Consider the following 22794-nt stretch of genomic DNA (forward strand, 5'->3'; position numbering starts at 1 on the left):
CAGGCCTTGGGAACAAAGAACTAATGCATGTTTCTTTATGGCAGGGTGAAAATGGTCTCCCAGGTGAACGTGGTCCACAAGGTCCTCAAGGTTCTCCTGGAGCAAGAGGTGGAACAGGTCCTCCTGGCCCAGAAGGTGGCAAGGTACCTACTTTATGCTCAAACGCTTCTTTGTGTTACATGAATCATTCAGGTTCATTCAGGTGCACCTTCAAATTTTATCTATATTTCCCCATTACACTTCTAGGGTCCTGCTGGTGCAACTGGCAATACTGGTGGTATAGGGCCACCTGGTTTGCAAGGAATGCCAGGAGAAAGAGGAGGTAACGGAAGTCCTGGACCTAAAGGAGAGAAGGTAACAACTCTTTTTCTGCTACTAATTTTGTGAAATTACCATTTTAGCTTCATACCATGCAGCAGGTTTGTCATGTGTTCACTTTTGGCCTGATTTCAAAGGTGCTGAGTACCTACAGTTCCTACTGACTTCAGTGAGAGCTAAAGATACACAGCATCAATGCAAATCAGGACATATATTTTAAAAAGACTACAGTATGTGAAAATGCTGAGAGATTCTCGGCTGGTGTAAATCGGCATAGCTCCACTGAAGCCAATGGAGTGATGCCAATTTGCACCAAAGGAGGATCTGGCCGATTGTTTCTACTCCTATGTGTTGAATGGATTTTGAGTGTTACAACTGATTTCCATGTCTGACTGTGTATTCTTAGGCAGAATGTTATACTGAATGCCAGATTTGCATTGCCACAGTTAGAAAATCCAGTTATCAAGATACCCTTGTGACAGTTTCCTCAGTAATTTTCTAAATCCCTTTTAATTTATGTTTGAAAGGGAGAGCCCGGTGGCAGAGGTGGTGATGGCTTCCCTGGTAAAGACGGACCAAGGGTGAGCATAACTTCTCATAATGTATGAACATTCTTATTGCATGTGACTCAGCTTCAACAACTGTTGAAGAGTCATTTACAATGCAAGTAAGTTCTAAAGTTCATTGTGACTTGAACAACAAACCTCATCATGTCCAGGGGAAATGATTTTGTTAGTGCAATTTATATTGGTAAAATATAGATTTAATCCTTGTTCTCAAAACTTACATTTTTGATCGTGCAGGAAGATGATATAGTGTAAAATAGAATCTTGAATACTTGACGCTTACAGATAAATAAGGTTCAGTTATTTGGGGAAAACATCCAGATAAAAGTAGCTGCTGGCTTCTCCAAGACTGAGGTGTGGGGGAGAGGAGTATATAAAGACTTCCATGCAGAATACTTCTACAGCATGTTATATATATTAACTAGATGAAATATGGAACTTCATCCAGCACATGAAATAAACCAGGCATGGGGCATCAACATGCTGAGTCACAATAAATATAAAAAACTAGTTTATGTGAAAGTTATGGTTGTCAAGGTATGTTAGATGTTCAGTATTAATAATGTAGTCATTTGATTGTTGCTTCCTTACTCTGTGCCTCATCATATGCCCACTGAACTCAGTTTCTAACCTCCTATTGACTTCAGTGGTGTAGGAACTAGCCCTCTGCCAATAATAGAGTATAAAAATAGATCAGGAACTATGGAATCATGAGAAATTTGGTAAATTGTCTGGATGTAAAGCTAGGTGAATGGGTAACTTCCAGTGAGTACCAATGGAAAGACTCCCATTAACTTCAGCGGACATTGAATCAGGCCATATATTGGGAAAACAAAGTCAAGATGTGGACACAATCCATCAAAGTATCAATGTAATAGAGAAGTAGATTATCTGCTATTAAAATAGGTAAAAAGCCATATTTATATTGAGAGTGAGATGCAAGTTTTATTGATCACAATACATGAAAATAATACTGTTTGTACTTCTATACTAAATATGTTATTTTCTAATTGTGTAGGGTCCTGCAGGTCCCATTGGGCCCCCAGGTCCAGCTGGCCCACATGGAGATAAGGTACTTTATAACCTTGTGTTGAAATGAGGGCTTTTGCATATAGGTCTGAGATTTCCTCCTTAGATGGAGGAATAATTCTTAAACAAACATCTTTCCATTCTTTCAGGGAGAACCTGGTTCAGCCGGACCCCCTGGTCCTACAGGTGTCCGCGGTGGTCCTGTAAGTGATCATCCTTTTTCTTCAGTCATAACTCTAATGTAGATTCTATTACTTGGGACAGATTCAGCTCTACAGTTAAGTGATGTCTTCAAGAACAGATGGGGCCTGATTTCAAAAGGTGCTGAGCAGCTGCATTTCTTACTGACTTCAGTGAGATTTGTTCGGGCTCAGAACTTCTGAAAATCAGACCACTTATTTTTAAAGCTATGAAAGATACCAGAGAGGTGGGAGAAAGTCTGAGATGCACAGTTTCTTCGTATTTTCATCTCTGGTGGAAAATATCACTAAATAAATAAATAAAATTAAATCCTGAAAGTTTTAAACTATTAGTTTGTTTAATGGCCTAATTTTGTATGTTTTCTATTTTAATAATTAAGTAAACTTTTCAAAATTCACTTATTTTGTGGTGTTCCTTTTCATTTTGATAACATGGGCCAGATTTTGATCTCAGTTACACCTGAGTGAAAGTGGAATAACTGCACTGAGGACTTACATGGATGTAACTGAGAACAGGATTTGGCACAATGCTGATAATTATCAAGAGTGACATAATTAAACAGTTTGAAAGTATAAAGTTCAATAACCACATTTAAATTTTATTTCAACTAGAGCAATGATAACCTGAACCATGTTCACCAAAGTGAAGTGTGAAGAATATTTTTCTCATTCTTACATCTAGGATATGTTTCCTTTCTGCAGGGTGAACGAGGTGAACAAGGCCCCCCTGGACCTGCTGGCTTCCCTGGAGCTCCCGTAAGTATAAATACCAAACAAACTTGATACTCAGTTTTTATTTTTAATTCATGTTAGTAATAACAGACCATATTTGTGTCCATCTTAGAATGATTTACCAAGCATGGCACGACAAACTATAACTCTATATTCCATTCCTACATTTAATATGTATTTTTAAGTATTTCTCTTTGCTTACTTAAACAGCCATACTTCAAGATTCCCATCCCCCTTCCCTATCAAATTCTCTTTAGTGAGATTTAGAGCAAGAGACACCTATCAATACCGGAGTGCAACCAGAACTGAGTTTCTAATTGTGTGTCAGATCCTTAGACAAGAGTATCTGGGTCTTGGTTCTGACCTCACATTGGATTTATATTATCCATTGCCTTCAATAGATTTATAACTTATTGCCATGTATTCTTACTTAACAAGTGGATACATCCAAGGAAACTCAACTACCTTCTGTCTCATAGCCCTTTTAACAAAACAGAATTTATAAGAATTTATTTGAATACAGGGACAAAATGGGGAACCTGGTGGAAAAGGAGAGAGAGGCCCTGGTGGTGAAAGAGGTGAGCCTGGTCCGGCAGGAACTGCAGGTCCTCAAGGAGGCCCTGGTGCACCAGTAAGTACTCATAGTTACCCAAATTCAACTTCAAATTTCTTTCAGTTGTGAGATCAGTTTGAGCTGTTTGAAACATATACTGCATTGATACGTCTTAGAATCTTGTCTGTTGTTGGCTGCTTTTCATATCAGATTACAATGTTCTTTTCATTCACTGTAGGGTCCAGCTGGTTCCCAAGGACCAAAAGGAGAGCGTGGTGGTCCAGGCAGCCCTGTAAGTATTATTCTTTTCTATCAGTCTATCGCTGGTAGACAACAGCACTGATTATTACTGGGGCAACAACTCCAGCATGATCTGCAGCAAGCACGGGGCATTGGTGGTCTTGGACTGGCTTTGGCATAACAAACTTCTCCTTCACAGGAATAGGCTGGAGTAACTAAGTCAAACCATCTGTGGCCTACTCCAGGTCACCTGCTATTTTGATCTGAAAGACCTCCTTGGCACTTTTTCTTAGACACTGAGAGATAGCTGAGATCTTCCAGTGCCAAAAGTTAACATTGGGGCTGTATGTTTAATTATCATGGAAATTTATTCAGCCCTTGTACAAAAAGGCTAAATATCACCCAGCATTGCTCTGTTCTTTGGCTAATGCCTTTGCCATGATTTTGAAACCACAGCAGTATTGTGTTAGGAAACTCAGGTACCAATCAAACTTCTGATATTCCCTCATCCTTTTTCTTTCATGTTTTGTTACCAGTGTTTTTTAATTGACCACTATGCTTACTTATGCATTTCAGGGTACAGCTGGTTTCCCAGGTACTAGAGGCCTGCCTGGTCCCCCTGGTATGAATGTAAGTGTATACTTACCTTGCTGTTATATCTAACTCGTATCACTATTACAGTACATTGGCATAAATAATACACAAGAAGTATACTGAAAGTAAAGTTTCTTCTTTGTCTTAACTTCACAAAAATGGGCTTATCCCCATCTCACTTTGCTTCGGATGGTAATTCTTTCATTTCTTGTCCCGATAGTCCTTGTACTTGCTCCTCCAAAGTTTTTGAACTCAGTGAGGTCTCTCCATTAACTCCAATAGGATTTGGATTATTTATTTATCTGTTTATGGTGGTCATAAATATCCTATTCTCTCTCTTGCTCTTTATGATGCAATAACTGTACAGTTTAGGATCTTGACTTGTAGTGTTTTATTTTCACCAAAAGCCTCGTTTCTTTCTATCAGTGGTTTTAAATTGTGTTCCATAGATCACAGTTGATCCTTTGGGCCCTTTTTGGTTGCCTGCAGAATGAAACAATTTTAGAACCGAGCAGTTAGAGATAGGGGTATTTGGAAGGAAGATGGTCCATAAGAGCATCATTCCCTTATGGAGGTGGCCCACAATATGAAAATCAGATAACTGCAAATCTACACTAACCCATTATATTCACTATTTCCTGTGCATTACACTGTCCCACATTTTTGTACACCACCTCTGTCCCAAGAACAGCTATTCTATATTACACTTGTTCACACCATATGCACCTTCTTCTACCATAAATACTAAACTATGACTTTAGATTCTTTTTTTTAAACAAACTGAAAAATGGACATTGCAAAATTTGGATAAATCAACTAAATTCCATTAAAAAATTAGCATTTACCCACAGTTACCATACAGTCTTAAGTGAGAAAAGCCATAAGAAAAGTTCCTGCTTCCTGTCACACCATGAGATTTTTCTTAACAGATTTTTTTTCTCTTTCCAATATTCCATAGTCATAGACAGACCCAAATCAGAGTTCTGCTTCACAGTTAGAAAATTATATATAATCCACCCCCAGTAAATACTGGATAATAAAGTTCACATTTTTTGGCCTTATCTAAAGCCCTGTGAAGCCCACAGGATTACTTCCATTGACTTCAGTGGGTTTTAGATCTGACCGTTTATTGAAAAGATTTCATTGCATCCATGTCCCATCTCTTTGATACCAGGCACCCCATTCCAGGGCTACAATACAGTGACAGCAAGAGTACTAGAATCTGTTCTGGGTGGGTGATTCCAGAAATCAACCAGTACCATCAATATGTAGGAATCCTTCTGGCAGAGCCCTGGTATAAAAAAATGCAGTTCCACTTCTACCCACGACTTAAAATATTGAGAGAAGAAAAATCTAGATTTAGGTGGGGGATGGGCTTTTATATAAAAACAGGCCAGCCTTTCTAAATGCAGGTGCCTAAAGTGAGGCACCTAACTCCGCATTTAGTCACCAAAACAAGTGATGCATTTTGCATAGGTGCTGAGCTCTCAGAGCTCCTACTTACTTTAATGAAAATGGTCTGCATTAAATTAGACATGATGAAGTAGTATATAGTGTTGACTCATCTAGTATATCTGATATTGTATCTGAGTCATCTTTCTTTAAAATTCATGTATAGGGCAATCCAGGGCCACCTGGTAATGTTGGAGCTCCTGGAAAGGATGGTGGTCCTGGTCCAGCAGGTAACACTGGTCCGGCTGGTAGCCCTGGAGGTGTTGGTCCTAAAGGTGAGCCTGGCCAACCAGGTGAAAAAGGTTCACCAGGTTCACGAGGAGAAGTGGTAAGCAAATTATTTAGCAGTGTTCATTAAACCTGTGAATAGGAATTTAATAAGTATGTCATCAAAAGAAGATAATGATTCAAAGCCATGTTTTAACTGAGTACCTAACACTTATTTATTTTAAATATTGTTGACAGGGTCCAACAGGTAGTCCAGGCCCCTCAGGTATAGTTGGTCAACGTGGTATTGTGGGACCGCCAGGCCTTGCTGGCAGAACAGGTGCTCCTGGCCTACCTGGCCAAAAGGTAAATAGAGGCTTATTGACATAATTTACCCTCAAAGATAATGCAGCTGACATCATGCAGTAAATATGTAATAGAGTTTCAGCTTTTCACAGAATCACAGAAATGTGGAGCTGGAAGAGACCTTGAGATGTTTTCAACGCCAACCCCCTGTTCTGAGGCAGGACCAACTAAACCTAGACCATCCCTGACGAGTGTTTATCTAATTTATTCTTTAAAAATCTCCAATGATGGGGATTCCACAATAATCCTTGGAAGCCTGTTTCTAAGCTTAATTACCTTTGTAGTTAGAAAGTTTTTCCTAATATCTAACCTGCATCTCCCTTGCTGCAGATTAAGACCATTTCTTTTTGTCCTACCACCACTGGACACAGAGAACATTGATCAGAGTCTTCTTTATAACAGCCCTTAACATATTTGAAGACTGCTGTGAGGTCCTCCCCTCAGTCATTTCTCAAAACTAAAGATGCCAGGTTTTTTTAACCTTTCTTCATAGGTCAAGTTTTCTAAACCTTTTATTATTTTTGTGGCTCTTTTCTGGACTCTCACCAATTTGTCCACATCTCTCCGATTGAGTGGCCCCCAGAATCAGACACAGTTTAATGACAATCCTGAATTCCACATGTAATGAATGTGACAAACTTTCTTGATAATAGGCCAAATCCTGAAGTCCTTACATGGTTTGTACTTAGGCAAATTCCAGCTGATGTCAAAGCTGAGTGAAAATTGAGTAGGGACTTCTAGATTTGCTCCAGTAGTTAGAGAACGGCATGAACTATAAAGTTACTATCCAGACTAAACTTTCCCTGTATTGAATGGTACTTGAATCTGGGGTTGTCTTTGATCTCTACTACTAATATTCTTGGATTGTTCTGAGGATTATCTAAAAATATATGAACATCCTCACACAACTGAAAAACAGAATAATTCACTAATAAATCTTCATAAAATGCATCATGTCTCCAGTTTTACCATACTTCTCTATTCTTTTTAACCTATCATTCAATAGAAAGGCCCATACAATTCATAGTATTTCTTCAGTGTTAACGTCACTCATTACAAGCTATTAATTTGCTTAATTTTCATTATGTACCTTGCTCAAAAAATATAAGAACATCACTTTCAGACCCTCACAGTAGCTGTTCATCCCACATCTGTTGGGCCAAATTCTGTTCTTATTTCATTGTAATCAGTGGTGTGGCACTGGATTTTCACCATTGTAGCTCTACTAAAGTTAACTCACTCCTTCCTGATCAGTGTTTCTGCACAGGATGCTGCACTTGATTGGGGAGGGGAGGAAAGAAAGAGAGACCAAGAACTGCATAATTTGATGACATTACAAAAAATATGTAATGAACCCATTTCATTTTTCTATGCAGGGTGAAGATGGTAAACCAGGCAGCAATGGTAGCCCAGGAGAACGTGGCGCTCCAGGTCCACAAGGTCTTCCTGGTCTAAGTGGATCACCTGGAGAATCTGGCAGAGATGTAGGCAGATATTTCAGATTTTCATGCTAGACTGTGAATTATACAAAGGCTTGTGTAAGCGGGAACTACAGTGGATTTAAAATCTCTACTTGAACAGCCTGGTGCATAGGGGAAGTGAGCCAACACCATTCTCATTTAAAAGGATGCAGCCAGTTCCCCCTAGTCCAACCTACCAACTCTGTAGGCCATGGTCCTATCCTAATTGGTGTCAACCAAAGGAACATTCCCTTCACTGTTACAAGCACAGAGACTGCAGCTGTGAAAGATCCTTATAAGGGCTACACGGGGCAATATCAATCTCCTGGCATGCTGTCTTCCTGTAAACCTGCAGAAGGACTGCCTACAACCTGGTCCTCTCTGTGATGGCTGCATTTAAATCATTTCTGTCTCTCTTCTTCTTTTGAGGAGCATTATCCTGATTAAGTCTGAAACATGTTGGCTATGCCATAATGCTGCAAATATTTAAACTTTTATCTCTCCATGTTTTTCAGGGTAACCCTGGATCAGATGGCTTGCCAGGTCGTGATGGATCCCCAGGACCCAAGGTAGGAGGCATTAAGTATCTATGGCATGTACAGATTGCCAATCCCAGAGGTATCTAGCACTGATCTGTACTACACCTGCTATCTCTGCAGCATCAGTGAGGTGTTGGTTACATATGCATTATGTTGTAATAAATAGATGTGTTTCTGATGCTGGCTGTTGTGAATGTCTCTGCAGGGCGATCGTGGTGAAAATGGTGGTCCGGGTCTACCTGGTACCCCTGGTCATCCTGGGCCCTCAGGGAACATTGGTCCAGCTGGAAAAGCAGGTGAAAGAGGACAGCCGGTAAGTGCAAACACCACAGAAAGCACCTTGTGTCCTTTTTGTATTGTTTTACCAAGTGCAATCTGTTTTATACACTAACAGAGAGCACAGGAGCATGGAAGAGTAAAAGTGTGTCTGTCTGTCTGCAGTAGTGAAAGGCTCTGGCTGGGGAGAGGCCGCAGGGAAAGTCTTTCACTGTGGTGGGGAAAGGTTCCAGCAGTAGATACTACACTGCTAAAAATATCAGTGTAGACACAGGGAGGCACTGCTTGGACAAACAGAGAGCCATATAGGGAATATCCCCCAGGCATCAAGGGCCTAGGGCACTCTGTTCACGTAAGCAGTGCCTCACTGTCTACACTACTGTTTATACCTGGGTGTGCAGTATACTCTACGTGCTGCCGTTAAGTGTAGACCTACCAAATCATTAATAGCTATGCACAATTTAAGCTCAAACCCATTTAGTACTTTTTGATGCCACATAGTCAATAAACCAACCAGACTGTCTCGTTTTACAAACTATGCTATGCCTGTACAGCACTAGTAATATTATAATAGCTGAGGGAGTTGCACACTTTGGAAAAACCCAACCTCTCACCAAATGTTGGTGTTCTACAGGATTATACCCATGTGCCTCCTTAGAGGACCCAAATTCACTCAGACTCAACACCTTGCACATGAGGCCTGGTCTCATGTATCAAAGGGATTGTTTAAGTAGAGCTGGCTATTTTGGTGTTTTTGTTACGAAATAATATAAGAAACGTATCAATGAAAAGCTAAGCTCAATGACTAAGTTTGTGGACTTTCTCCTTAGTTTCTGACCAGCTCTAGTATTTGCACATACTGTCTCTCTAGAGAAAAGATTATGGCAATTGCTTTTGATCATGAATATCTCTCATTCCTTTTTTTGTCCCCAGGGTTCTTCTGGTCCCGTTGGCCCTGCCGGCCCTGCTGGTGCTCGTGGTGCTCCAGTGAGTCCCCCTTTAAAGCCCTTGGAATATCAGCTCTGCCGTTTTCTGGTTTTGACAATTTCTCCTACTTATTTTTATATCCATTTTTATTACTAATCTATTTTTAAAGGGTGCCCAAGGTCCTCGTGGTGACAAAGGTGAAACTGGTGAGCGTGGCAGCAATGGCATTAAGGGTCATAGAGGATTTCCTGGTAACCCAGGTTCCCCTGGTCCCCCTGTAAGTATTATGTTGAATTTCATACTAAGGCTATAATTCTTCTTTCAATTACAGTGATTCAGTGCCAGGTAACAGAGAAAAAGAATTCAGTTTTCTGTAATTTACTAAAGCATTTGTGTATTTTAAATGTTAAAGGCAATCAGTAGTCTTGATCCCCATGTTACACCAAGGAGGGACAAGGATGAATAAAGATCTCAATGGATTCATTAGGTTCCTAAGACACAAAACTGGGTTTGAGAAAACCTCTTTGAATGAAGCTTCTGGCTTTGTTTAGGGTAAATGATATTCACATTTATGGTCTGAGACTTTGTCAGAATCCTAGTGTTTTTCTCTTGAGATTTTCAGAGATGCCTGTGGGATTTGGCTGCCCAGTTTTGACTAGAAATTAATGGCAACCAGATATCCAAATCCTTAATTTGGGTTTGAAATATACCACCCTTAGATTCTGAAGACTGGATTTTTTGTCGCCCTGCAACTTGTGTAGTCATTTACACCAGGCAAAGTGAGTATGAAATGCTACCAGATCCGATCAGAACTCTAGTATTTTACAAGACTGTGCACTCATTTTGTAGAGATACTAATGACTACACAAGGCACAGGGCAACAAATAATCAAACCCTAAATATTTATAATTGTCTTCACATCAGTCATATCATTCTGCATGAGAGAGATTTGTATTTAAAGGAATTTTAACTGTACAACTTCCACTGACTTTAATGAGAATCTAGAGACCAAATCCCATGCAATGCTCTAAAAACTAATGGGTTATGTAATGTCATAGTAATGCCTGAGGCCTCTGGAGCTTAGTGCATGAGCCTCTACCACATGAGCTAAAAGCCACCTGGCTGTCAGTCAAGGCTATAGAGCAGACTCATTTTCTCTCTCTCTCTAAGTGGTCTCAGTGCCACTAGATGGGACATAACACCACAACCAGAAGTGATAGCTGTGTATTCCAGTAGAATTAGGGCTTTACCCAAAGTCCACAGAAGTCAATGGGAAGACTCCCACTGGGCACTGGACAAGGCCTTATACTTTTTCTGATTAGAGAATGACAGGGTTTTATTTGTCATATCTGAGCTTGAAAAATCTTTTTTCAATTATTTGCTTTACATAAAAAAAACCTTTAAAGTTATCTATTAAAATGATTATGCAAGGAGCATCACTGAGATTCCTGCTGCATCCAGTAGATGAGAGAATATTTATGACCCATCTTCTTTTAACAGGGTCCTCTGGGTCCACAAGGTGCAAATGGAAGTCCAGGAGCTATGGGAGCGAGAGTAAGTAACATTTCCTGATTAACCAAATCCAACTGTGTTAGAACGAATGTTTTGAACTAAAAATATGGCAACTGTCAAATGGCAAGAGCTAAAGAACCAGGAAGCACATGATAATTCATAAGAATTAAATGCTTTAAAATATTTTCTAACATTTGAAATAATCCATAAATAACATACGGGATCTTTTACATTTAACCATGTCTGTCATTGTTCTAGGGTCCCCCTGGCCCAGCTGGTCCTTCCGGAAAGGATGGTACGAGTGGTTACCCAGGCCCCATAGGTCCTCCAGGCCCTCGTGGTAATCGAGGTGAAAGTGGGTCTGCGGTAAGTGGGACAGCAAGCACAACGTTCATTTAACAAACAACTTTTTATAGATACATCTATCATTAAAAAGATGAACCTTTCTAACACGGTGCATGCTGGAACTACAACTAATGTAGAATGTATCTACCCACTTCGGGCTGGGTACTGAGCACCAGGGGCTTGATCCAAGTTCACTGAACTCAATGGAGACATTTCATTCATTAGGCTTTGGCTCAGGCCCCAGATAAGCCCCAACATTTCCCATTTAATATGAGAGAGCAAAATCTCCTCTTCTCTTTAAAGCCTTGACAACGCTGCAGGCTAGCGTGAAGTAGAGGCAGGACTATAGCCTACTTTCCCCATCTGCGGAGGCTAGCACTCTCAGTTTAGTTCATTGCCTTTGTTCCTTAGCCATATTGTGGCTGCTCTGCATCATGAGCTCCCAGCATCATCTTCATCTCTACAACTCAACTTGAACAAGGCTGCCCACAATTTGACACTGAATTAGGAAGAGGGTGGGCTAAACTGGTCCCAGAGTGGCGAACAGTAGAGCTGAGTGAAAACAGAGCAATAAAGCTTTTTCTGTAACTAGCATTGTCTTTAGCTTTATATTTATGGTCCATACAGTACTTGTATGGACTTGGGTCTGAGCCTGCAATCCTTACTCAGCGTTATGTTCTTTATTTCCTAGGGTTCACCTGGCCACCCTGGTCCCATGGGCCCCCCTGGACCTCCTGGGGCTCCTGGTCCATGCTGTGGAGGAGGTGATGGCATTGGTGCTTTAACTGGTGAAAAAGGACCATCATCATACTACTACGGAGACCAGCCATCTGAAAACAAGATCAATATGAACGACATCTTATCTTCAATGAAATCAATTAACAACCAAATCGAAAACATCGTTAGCCCTGATGGCTCCCGGAAGAACCCAGCTCGTAACTGCAGAGACCTGAAATTCTGCCATCCAGAACTCAAGAGCGGTATGTTAGATTTTGTTTGTTTGCAATATTAGTAACACCACCTGGCTCTTGAATTGTTCTGTTTGTAGTGTGACTGTATTCTGAAAAACAAATATGGACCAATTGCATTGTCATGGCAGGCTTCTCATAGGTCAATAAAAGACTGTTTTCTAACTGTCAGTACCACAAAGTAAAGCTGGAATCTGAAAGTCCATTTGGTTCACTTTCTTGTACATCATCATTAGTAATTGAGAGTCTGATCCAAAGTCCAGTGATACCACTGGAAAGATTCCTATTGGTTTCAGTGGATTTTGCTCAGGCCCAAAGTCACAGCAGGGCCAATCAGGCTCTGAGTGAGAGCTGTGCAACAATATTTTCTTCAGATTATACCCTTGGTTTCACCCATGAAACTTTGTTGCTCCTCTACAGGTGTCAGAGTTTTCTTTTTTTGAGTAGAACTACAGTTTAATTTAATTGTGGGGATAGTAGAGGGGACATGGGAAAGCCTCATTGAAAACGATTTATTATATGATGCATTATTTAATGCTCTCCCAATAATATAACATGATGTTTTACATCAAAAGCCAAAATATGAACTCAGCATGCAATGCTTCTCTTTATATCTGAAAAGTTGTTTTTGTAATTATTAAATTGAATAACAACTTATTTGGTTCTCTGATGGACAATAAATAACAAATGGTGTAAAAACAGTAACATAAAATCTAATTACAAAAAGATTACGCTTAATCAAAAGTTTTCGAGATGCTGTAATCTTTATCATGATCTGTTTTCCATAAAGTTCAAACACACAAAAATAAGCATTCTTCAAAATGCAGAAATCTGCTGAAAAATAATTGTCGTCATCCACTTATAGCATACCATTCCAAGAGTATAAAGTATGGTAAATATATCTTCCATTATAATAACTTAAATATAAACTCGTGGAGAAATGAAACGACTGACATTTGAATGCTGATGTTAAAATCAAATTCACCATCAGCATAAAGGGTGCAACCCCACTGTCATCAGTGGAGTCTTAGGCCAATAACAAATTTGCCCCTAAATGATTTGGGCCCTTATAGAACAAAGTACTTAGTATAAGTGTGATTTTTAAGCCAGGTCCAGGTCCACTGGCTTCAATAAGACTTCTCAGATGCTTATAGTTAAATATCTGCTTAAGTCCTTTGCTGGCTGGGGATCATAAATAACACAATTTAAAGAAAGCTAGAATTTCTCTGACAAGTCATATTAGAGCATTTGAATGAGATCATACATTGTCTCTTTGTGCCACCTTAATTCTTCTCCTGGCTTGTTTTCAGTCAAAACTTCTATACCTCTTACTCAGTGCAAGAATTTGAGACAGACATAAGCTTTAGAACATATGGGAAAAATAATCAAATTCCTCTCCTGATTTTCTGCTATTTTATGTCCCTCTAGGAGACTACTGGATTGATCCTAACCAAGGTTGCAAGATGGATGCTATAAAAGCATACTGTAATATGGAAACTGGTGAAACATGCATCAGTGCTAATCCCAGCAGCGTGCCACGTAAAAACTGGTGGACTAATTCAGGAGCGGAAAAGAAACACATCTGGTTTGGAGAGTCTATGAATGGTGGCTTCCAGGTAAGAAATATTAGATCTTCTCAGTGAATAGCCTAGACAGCAATTCTTATATTTCATTCACATCACACATAAGTAATACCATGGAATTAATTTAAACTAGTAAATATATCAGCAGTTAAAAATAAAGATTGTTTTGTGTGTTGTACCACAGTTCAGCTATGGAGATCCAGAGCTTCCAGAAGATGTTTCAGAAGTGCAGCTGGCATTCCTTAGATTGCTCTCTAGCCGTGCCTCTCAGAATATCACTTATCACTGCAAGAACAGCATTGCTTACATGGATCAGGCCAGTGGAAATGTTAAGAAAGCTCTGAAACTGATGAGTTCCACTGAGAGTGAGTTCAAAGCTGAAGGAAACAGCAAATTCACATACGCCGTTCTGGAAGATGGTTGTACTGTAAGTACACAGAATTTTTGTAAGATAGCACCACATATAGGGATAGATGGGATCCTGTCCATGCAGGGATACAGGAAAGGGCAAAGACTCCCTCACCCGTGGCCAGGGCCGGACAGAGTTGCAGCTGTGATGCTCAGATATCTCAGACAATGCACTCCAGAAGCTTGAGCAAGGTCGGACAGGGAATAGGTGGAACCAGTGCTGGTGCACAGGTTTAGGTGGAGCCAACTGAGCTGGTTCCCGTGGCTGGCCACTTGTGGGTATAGCATACCCTTTGCCAGCACAACCAAGGAATAGGCACTGGCAGCATTATGCCACCTCCTGGGACCGTGCTCGCTGCACTGGCCCTTGCTAAAAACAGCTTTGAAATCAACAGCACTGTTTGTGGAGTAAGATGCTACTCAAACCTGTGCTTCTTTTAGAGGCCCCCTTTTCTTTCTCCTTTCATCCAAGTCACGGTGCTGAAATTCTGATCCCACCTCAAACCTAATTCTATTCAGTCCAAAGTGGAGCTGTTTGTTGAACTAAGAATTGAATATTAAGGGCTCGATTGTCCCAACCATGCAAAAATTCACAAGGGAGAAAAAAAACTGCACTAAGACAGAGGTGCCCTATAGACAATTTCATCTCCCTTTGAGGTAGGTGCTTTGGCCTATGTTTCAAGGTAGCACTGCTCCACGACCATATATAGCTGGAGGGTACTGATGCCATGAAGTCTACTCATTGATGAGTTCACTTGAGGCAGGACTGACATCATCCAGGATAAAGCTGCAATTGAGGGAACTCCCACTACTCTTTGGCAGTATGCTCAGCGCTGGCAGGTACCAGGAACAGGCAGGGAACCATCTGATAGCAACATGCAGGCAGCTAGTCTAAGCCTGTTGCAACGGCAGCTGACGAATGGCAGTTATGATCAGGCATGCCAGTTGATGTGAATAATAGCAGTCTGTTTAGACAGCAGAAACTAATGCACCACAGCTTACACAATTGCTGGTCACTGCTGCAGTGATCTGAGGTCTCGATACCCATGCACATCACAGAAAGTGCAACTTAAAGTAGTCTGAGCCTGGTTTACATTGCAACCTCTTGCTGTCGTTTTTTCGCATGCATGAGACAAATGCGAAGTGCAGCTTATTTTTTCCTGTTTCCCTTTCCTGTGCTTACTAGCACATTTGTGCTCATTGCACAAGGATGGGGAGCATTTCTCAATGCTGGGCTGGAGCACTGCAGTGCCCCCTACCCACTCTAAGCTACACAGACACCATGTGTGCAAGAGATCTGTTCAGGGAGCTGTAACCATCTGCTGATTGCCCCTTACCTGGCCCAGCATTCGAACACTAATAAAGAGCTATTATAAACATAATAGCTTTCCAAGCTTTCCAAGAAGATAATGATTAGGGAAATGCAGTACTTTGAGTGCTGCAGGGGATGGAACATCAGTGTGAGGAACAACAGGTGTGAAATTAACTAAAATAACCTCCTTGTAAAACTATATTGGATTTCTCTAAAATGGTTTTCTCTTCAATTTTTGCAGAAGCACACTGGAGAATGGAGTAAAACAGTCTTTGAATACAGAACACGCAAGACAATGAGGTTGCCTGTGGTGGATATTGCTCCCATGGATATTGGTGGTCCTGATCAGGAATTTGGTGTGGACATTGGCCCAGTCTGTTTCTTATAAAATCAAGGATACTGCTTTTTCTAAAACCCCAGCAAGCAAATCCACACTCTCCTTTTGTTTTAACCTTGTCAACTGGTACAGGTGCTCAACTGTATCCCAGTTATTTATTTACAAATTTTCTGGAGGAAAAAAGGTAATTCAACAAAGGGTTAATTGTTTTTAATTACACAAAGTACAATAAAAATGCTTTTTGCTTTTTTTTAACCAAATTCCATCTTCAAAACATGTCTCCGTGGTGCTATAATAAAACTTCAACACTCAACAAAACAATACTGTCTTCTATTAGTTGAATGAAAGCCAATTTACACAGCACTGATTGCTCCCAGCATCAAAGTTTACCCTAAGACGCAGTCCATAAAGATAGAAAGACTTCCCTGTTTCAACTACCTCAACATGGACAGAAACTGGGATGAGTTTGATGAGTTACAGCAAAAAACAAACAGCCAAAATCAAAATACATTGGAACCATTGGTTAATTCAAGGGAATTAGGTTATACAATTGTATTTTTCTTTACTGATTAGTTTGAACACCCTAATGTTACAATCCAGCAATAAAATTATGATATTCTGTTTTCAAGGGTGCTTCTATACTTTCCTGTCATTGCTGGTCAAGACCACTAAAATTAGGGAAGTGTAAAAGACTAATGTGATGGTGCTAATGTATTTTTCACTTCTAAATCTGCAAGACAGGTTTATTGACTTGCATTAAAGGATTAACAACAACTGTAAATGTCTCCTGTCAGAGATTAGGATTGGCGTACTATTTTTGAGGTCATTCTCCCTTCACTCTGTAGAAGTCAAAGATGCAGAATTGTGAGCGTCTTTCATCACATTAACACATTTGTAGTGTTGAAGGTTAACCATCTTTGTAAGCTTTTATATTGTTGTTGGTCTTTTCCTTACAGAGACACATAATAAATATCTTAATAAAACTCCTCATTTTTCTACTTCACTATTCTTATCCTTCCTCCCAACTTTACTAACAGGGAAGCAAAGTCATAACAGAGTTTTGCCAGAAAAAGAACTGAGTAATCTTTCCTCAAGCAAAATTGCAGGATTTCACCCAGACAGTTTACAGTTTAGTACTAAGAAATGCTACCTGCTGCACTAAAGTATTTTTTTACTTAGAAACTTAAAGTTAAAACTATCTGTGATCAGCTTTTTGGACTATCATTCCATAGGGTCAGTACAGAAAACCTGTTACACATGACAGACAGAAATGTCTGGTACTTTGGAAAATGATTTGATTAATGTCACAAATCCTTTGGAAGCTGCACTGAAACTTGAAACTAGCAAAAGAGAAAGCAAAGGAGGAAATCAGACATACAAGTAGGTTTCTGCATCACAGTAGTGCCTGATGCACTACCCTTTGATCGGGGCTGTGCCTAAAGGCACAAATCAATGTAGGGTGGGATTTTCTAAAGTGATGAGCATTAGCCTAACATAGCTCCATTAATTTCAATAGGCACAGAATTGAGGCAGTGCTGGGTGCTTTTGAAAATTCCACATTACCGGGTTCTTTTAACATTTTCTGCAACTATTAAACCACTTATAAGGGAACCAACTTCTGCTCTGTGAAATTACTTCAGTGGGTTGCACTGGCATAACTGATGGCAGTACTTGGACTATTACTGTTAAAGATGTTTGGTTAACATAAAAAATGTATTTGGCATATTCATTTGTCACTATGAAACTACAAATGACCAATTCCATTTAAAAAGGAAGAAGCTTTTGAATTAAAACAATTAGACAACCAAATAGGATAGCTTTGAAAGTGTTCAATTAATAGTTTTTAAAAGTTTAACCTTTTTTGAATGAGTATGCCGTGTATATATTGTTCCCTACTAAAGTCATTTAGATTTCTAGCACTACCTAGCACCCTATATAGGAAGCAATAATTGGCACATCAGAACACAAGGAAAACACTAAAAACAAAAATAGCAATACCTGTGATTAATAGAAAATATAGGTCTTCTCAGGAAAGCTGTACTGATTTTTGTCATTTTTGAAACATTTCATTACATCTTTATATTATTGGCGTAGCATAAAAACACTAGTGTGCTAAACCTACTAGCCTTAGCCTATTGGGAAGGAACATGTTTTTGGAGCCTTACTCTCTGAGTTGGAATCTTGTAAACCCAGCTTCCAAGGATGTTGTCGGTATGCCCTTGGCCTTTGTCATCACTACAGTCTGCCTGCTGCTCCTATATTCACTGCTAGTATGGCTCTAAGAAGACAGGACCAGGTCTGGCCAGCTAGAAGAATTAAGTAGTACAGTCACAGTGAATCAAAATATAAACTAGGGGCAGAAACCTTTGTTTTTGGAACTGAAGATGTATGGACCGTGTGCATGGTGGAAAGCCTCATGCAGTGTAATGGCAAGCCACCAGGGGCGTTTCTTACAGCCACAGCCTCCTGGGTGGTGATGGGCAGAGGGGGGAAGGAGGTTCAAAAAAGAACTAGATAAATTCATGGGGTATAGGTCCATCAATGGGCAGGGATGGTGTCCCTAGTGTCTGTTTGCCAGAAGCTGGGAATAGGCAACAGGGATGGATCACTTGATGATTATCTGTTCTGTTCATTCCCTCTGGGGCACCTGGCATTGGCCACTGTTGGAAGACAGGATACTGGGCTAGATGGACCATTGGTCTGACCCAGTATGGCCAGTCTTATGTAGAATATTCTACTCTTCTCTAGTAAGCACAACTGCAATAAGGTGAGAAAGGGACTTTTATCCTCAAATGATCTTGGCCTTTCTTTTTTTACATGTTTAAGTACATTTTAGTGCTTATGAAAGGAGTGGGATAAAGAGAAGTAGTGTATGCAATCTTCTACCCATCAATGGCACTGCAAATCATGTGTCATTAACAATTCAAAGGTGAGAGCAGGTTGTCTCATTACCCCTTCAGGTCTCAATTACCAGCTCCTTACAGACCAGTCCTCACAGCTGGGTTTTTGCCAAGTAACTTGTGCTGTGACATGTGCTGCTATCCTCTCCATCTGCCATTCAACTGTAAAGAGCCCTTGGAACTTCTCCTCTCACAACAGAGAGGCCCCACAAAAAAGGCGAAGAAGGACCCAACTAAAATGGTCAAGTTTTTTACCAGGCAATTTGTCATTTTTAATAATTTTGAAACAATTTATATAATGTCATTATTTCACAGGAAATTATCAACAGAATTTAACACCATCGCATTTTCCATCCCCAGAAGACCTAACTCTTAAAGGATAGTGCTATTAAAGCACCTTGCAGGAATGAGGTGCACAAGTAGTTACAAGTTTGGAAAGGTCAGCTGAGATTGGGTCTCAGGCCTTATTTGATATAACAGTTGATCCATAGGGAACAAAAAAAATCTAAGGTTTATAACTTGGCTAATTATTCATAATTTGAGAGCGCCTCATGCCTTTACATATGCCAATTCCACTCTATGCCATGTCAAAAAAGGTAGCGATACAAAATAGCACAGCTATAGCCAATTGCAAAGGCAAAGAAAGAATAATAGGTTTGATGAAGTATGAAACGAAACCTGCTGTGTGTATCCATTTTACTCCTGGGAGAATTCTGTGCCACTGCACATGCGCAGAATTCATGTCCTCCCACAGAAAATGATGGGGAAGCAAAGGGAAGCTGCATGGGGAGGATGGGACTGGGGACCCTCATGGGTGTAGTTTGGGAGACCCATTGCCTTCCCAAACAGAAGTGAGGTGTGGCGGGGACATGCGGGGTTACATGCCACTGTGCCCCCCATTTCTGCTAGCGCAGCACCGCCCAGCTGGAGTAGGATGCCACTCAGACACCACCTCGTGGGTCCTAGTGGCAGTCATGCTCCCCTTCTGCGTGCTGTTTTCTGTACGACGGTGGGTACGCATAGTGGGGCAGGGCAAATGGAGGAAGGGGAGGGAAGAGGCAGTGGGCAATAGAGCCTTGTTCGGATACAAAATTTGTAGACGCATCCAATCCACAAGCCACAAAAATTATCTGTGTCTATCCACTTTATATCTGCAGTCGATCCAGGGATTTTCAGGGCTCTAGTGAGTAAGGAAAGGAGATGTAGGAGTGAGAGGAGGAGGAATAGGGCAGGGGACAGTGGGGAGAAGGCAGTGAGAGGGAAATTGGGGTGGGAAGCAGGAGCCTGGTATGCAGCTTCCCCTCAGCAGCAGCTAAGGCTCCCTGTTAAGCAGGAGCATCAAACCCCCTCCCTGACAAGCCCCACCCTGCTGCACTATCCCAATGAGCCCCGCCCCCACATGCTCTCACCCAACTGAGCCCCAACCATCTGCACCCAGACCCTCCCTCAAGCCCCACTCCTAGACTCTGCCACTGAGCTCCCTACACCCAGACTCCCTGCCAAACCCCATTCCCCACACCCCAACCAGACCCCTCATGTTCAGCCCCAACAACCTTCACCCCCTACAGAGTCCCATTGCCTCTTGACCTGGGAGCATCCCCCACACACACAAGCCCCTTTGCATCCAGATCCACCACTGAAGCACCCGCACCCAGATTTCCCCAACACCTGGATTTCCCCACACTAAGCCCCTCTGCACTTGGATCTTGCTGGGCTGAGCCTGTCTGCCTACACCTGGTATGGCGGGGCAGGGCCCCAGGGTGTTTCTGGGGCAGGCCCGGCCCTTATATTGGGTTGGGTGCAATCTCACCGCCCAATCCGTGTCCCCAGGGGAGGCGAGCTGCAGAGTGATCTCCTACCACCATGAAGCCAGTGGCCTATGAGCTGCCATGCTGGAGCCGCTACATTTATTTACTGACATAAAATTGGCAGCATTTTAAAATATTGTGCTCGGAATTTTTAATTTTGTTGGTACAGAATTCCCTCAGGAGTAACAGTTGAACAAGACACATGGACCTGGTAAGTGCAGAGAAGGAATCACACCAATCAGATCAGCAAGTGTTACCCAATTTTGGCATCATGGTTCTTAAACCAACAAAATGATGTGTCACAGCTAGTTAAACAACTCAACGACCTGGCACAAGCTAAATTCATCCCAATTATGGCTCGATCCTGGAAGGTACAAAGCACACCTAAGTACCAGAGGACATTAAATGACACAGTACATGACTGAGATCATAGGCACTAAATATGTACACTACCTGGATGCATGCAGTAACACTGAGCCATAGCTTTCTGGCTGCTACTTCCCCATCCACGCCCATGTCTAAAACCTGTCCAAGTTTGTACCGCAAAGCTGACTCAGAGGGGGGTAGAGTGGCTCATAAAATGACGGGTCCATGAGAGGTGTAGTCCAGCCATGCTGAGGCAGGACTACGTAAACCTGCACAGACAGCGCACGTGTCAAGGAGCTCCCAGGACCCCACAATCTTACAGATTTTTGTTTGTTTTGCCTTAGCTGTATTGCTGTGTCTGCAAGACCTTAGTATTGCTGACATCAGTATGTAATACAGGCACGGTGACTGTCATGGCAGCAAAGGACAACCGCACTGGTGTCATTCTGCTATTTAACAGTGCTAAATACAGCTCAGAATTGGACCCCCCCCCTTTTTTTTTTTTTTTTGGGAAAATGCTACCCCCCTTGTCAAGGGTTACTTCTGGGTCTTTCAGTAGTAGCTCAGGTTTTTCTGGTCTCCTATCAAGAACGCAATTACCTCGGCAAAAGTAAAGAATTGGCTCCTCAGTCTGAGGGTACGTCCATACTTACCGCCGGGTCGACGGGTAGCGTTCGACTTCTCAGAGTTCGAACTATCGCGTCTAATCTAGACTCCGAACGCTCTCCCGTCGACTCCGGAACTCCATCACCACGAACGCCGGTGGCGGAGTCGACGGGGGAGCCGCGGACTTCAATCCCGCGGCGTCTGGACAGGTAAGAAGTTTGAACTAAGGTAGTTCGACTTCAGCTACGCTATTCGCGTAGCTGAAGTCGCGTACCTTCGTTCAACCCCCCCACCCTAGTGTAGACCAGGCCTGAGACTCTATGACAGAGGTTGGCAAACTACAGCCCATAGGCCTGTCCTGCCTGGCCCTTGAGTGCCCGGCCAGCAAAGCTAGCCCCCCCAGCCCCTCCCCTGCTGCCCCAGCACTGTGGGCAGTGGGACTGCACACTCTAGCCAGGCAGCATGGCGGTGTGGCTGGCTCTGGCCAGGCGATGCGGCTGCCGGACCTGGTGCTCTGAGTGGCAATGTAAGGGGGAGGGGAGTGGGGGGGGTAGATAAGGGGAGGGGGGGTCTCAGGGGCAGTCAGTGGACAGGGAGCAGGGGCAGTTGGATGGGGTGGAGGTTCGGGGGGGGTATCAGGGTGTGGAGAACGGGGTGGGGGGTTGGCTAGGCATGGGCGTCCAGGGGGGGGCCTGTCAGGGGTGGGGGGGTGGATAGGGGTCGGGACGGAGAGCGGGGTGGGGGGGTGAATGGGTGTGGGGGGGTTCTGTGGGAAGCAGTTGAAGTGGGAAGTGCGGGGGGGGGGGGCGGATGGTGGGGGGCAGGTTGTTTGGGGAGGCACAGCCTTCCCTACCCAGCTCTCCATACAGTTTTGGAACCCCGATGTGGTCCTCAGGCCAAAAAGTTTGCCCACCTCTGCTCTATGGCTTCACTTTCTTTTTTGTACTCCGGCTAAAAGCATCTCCCTCCCCCCCGTTTCAATGTCACATGGCGTGCAGTGCTCTCTCCTATTTTGGACCCCTCCCCCCCCGTTTCATAGTTAGCCTCTTCTGCCTGTCTTCACTAAAAAATTACACACACCAAATGCTTCACAACCAGCTGTTGTCAGAAATAAGGCTGCCTTGTGACACGCTTCCTTTTTGTTGGTACCCATTCATTGCAGAGGAAGAGTGAAGCACTAGTTAAACCTT

At 42.1% G+C, this 22794-nt stretch overlaps 1 protein-coding gene across 2 annotated transcripts in view; it reads left to right on the forward strand.

The window, feature by feature from the left end:
* Nucleotides 1–16910, forward strand: part of COL3A1 (collagen type III alpha 1 chain) — a 67525-nt gene extending 50615 nt beyond the window's left edge. Inside the window, exons 30-51 of one of the 2 annotated variants that reach the window (XM_045032103.1) lie at nucleotides 45–143; nucleotides 247–354; nucleotides 846–899; nucleotides 1903–1956; nucleotides 2063–2116; nucleotides 2816–2869; nucleotides 3369–3476; nucleotides 3637–3690; nucleotides 4215–4268; nucleotides 5851–6012; nucleotides 6150–6257; nucleotides 7634–7741; nucleotides 8233–8286; nucleotides 8462–8569; nucleotides 9466–9519; nucleotides 9629–9736; nucleotides 10960–11013; nucleotides 11230–11337; nucleotides 12008–12296; nucleotides 13713–13900; nucleotides 14052–14294; nucleotides 15829–16910. In XM_045032103.1, coding sequence (XP_044888038.1) covers nucleotides 45–143; nucleotides 247–354; nucleotides 846–899; nucleotides 1903–1956; nucleotides 2063–2116; nucleotides 2816–2869; nucleotides 3369–3476; nucleotides 3637–3690; nucleotides 4215–4268; nucleotides 5851–6012; nucleotides 6150–6257; nucleotides 7634–7741; nucleotides 8233–8286; nucleotides 8462–8569; nucleotides 9466–9519; nucleotides 9629–9736; nucleotides 10960–11013; nucleotides 11230–11337; nucleotides 12008–12296; nucleotides 13713–13900; nucleotides 14052–14294; nucleotides 15829–15975 — 2370 coding nt within the window. In that variant the 3' untranslated portion in view covers nucleotides 15976–16910. The remainder of the gene's footprint in view (nucleotides 1–44; nucleotides 144–246; nucleotides 355–845; nucleotides 900–1902; nucleotides 1957–2062; nucleotides 2117–2815; nucleotides 2870–3368; nucleotides 3477–3636; nucleotides 3691–4214; nucleotides 4269–5850; nucleotides 6013–6149; nucleotides 6258–7633; nucleotides 7742–8232; nucleotides 8287–8461; nucleotides 8570–9465; nucleotides 9520–9628; nucleotides 9737–10959; nucleotides 11014–11229; nucleotides 11338–12007; nucleotides 12297–13712; nucleotides 13901–14051; nucleotides 14295–15828) is intronic. The other variant, XM_045032104.1, reaches the window with a different exon arrangement.
* The last annotated feature ends 5884 nt before the right edge of the window (nucleotides 16911–22794 follow it).

Source organism: Mauremys mutica, chromosome 10 (genome assembly GCF_020497125.1).
Source record: "Mauremys mutica isolate MM-2020 ecotype Southern chromosome 10, ASM2049712v1, whole genome shotgun sequence".
Lineage (NCBI taxonomy): Eukaryota > Metazoa > Chordata > Testudines > Geoemydidae > Mauremys > Mauremys mutica.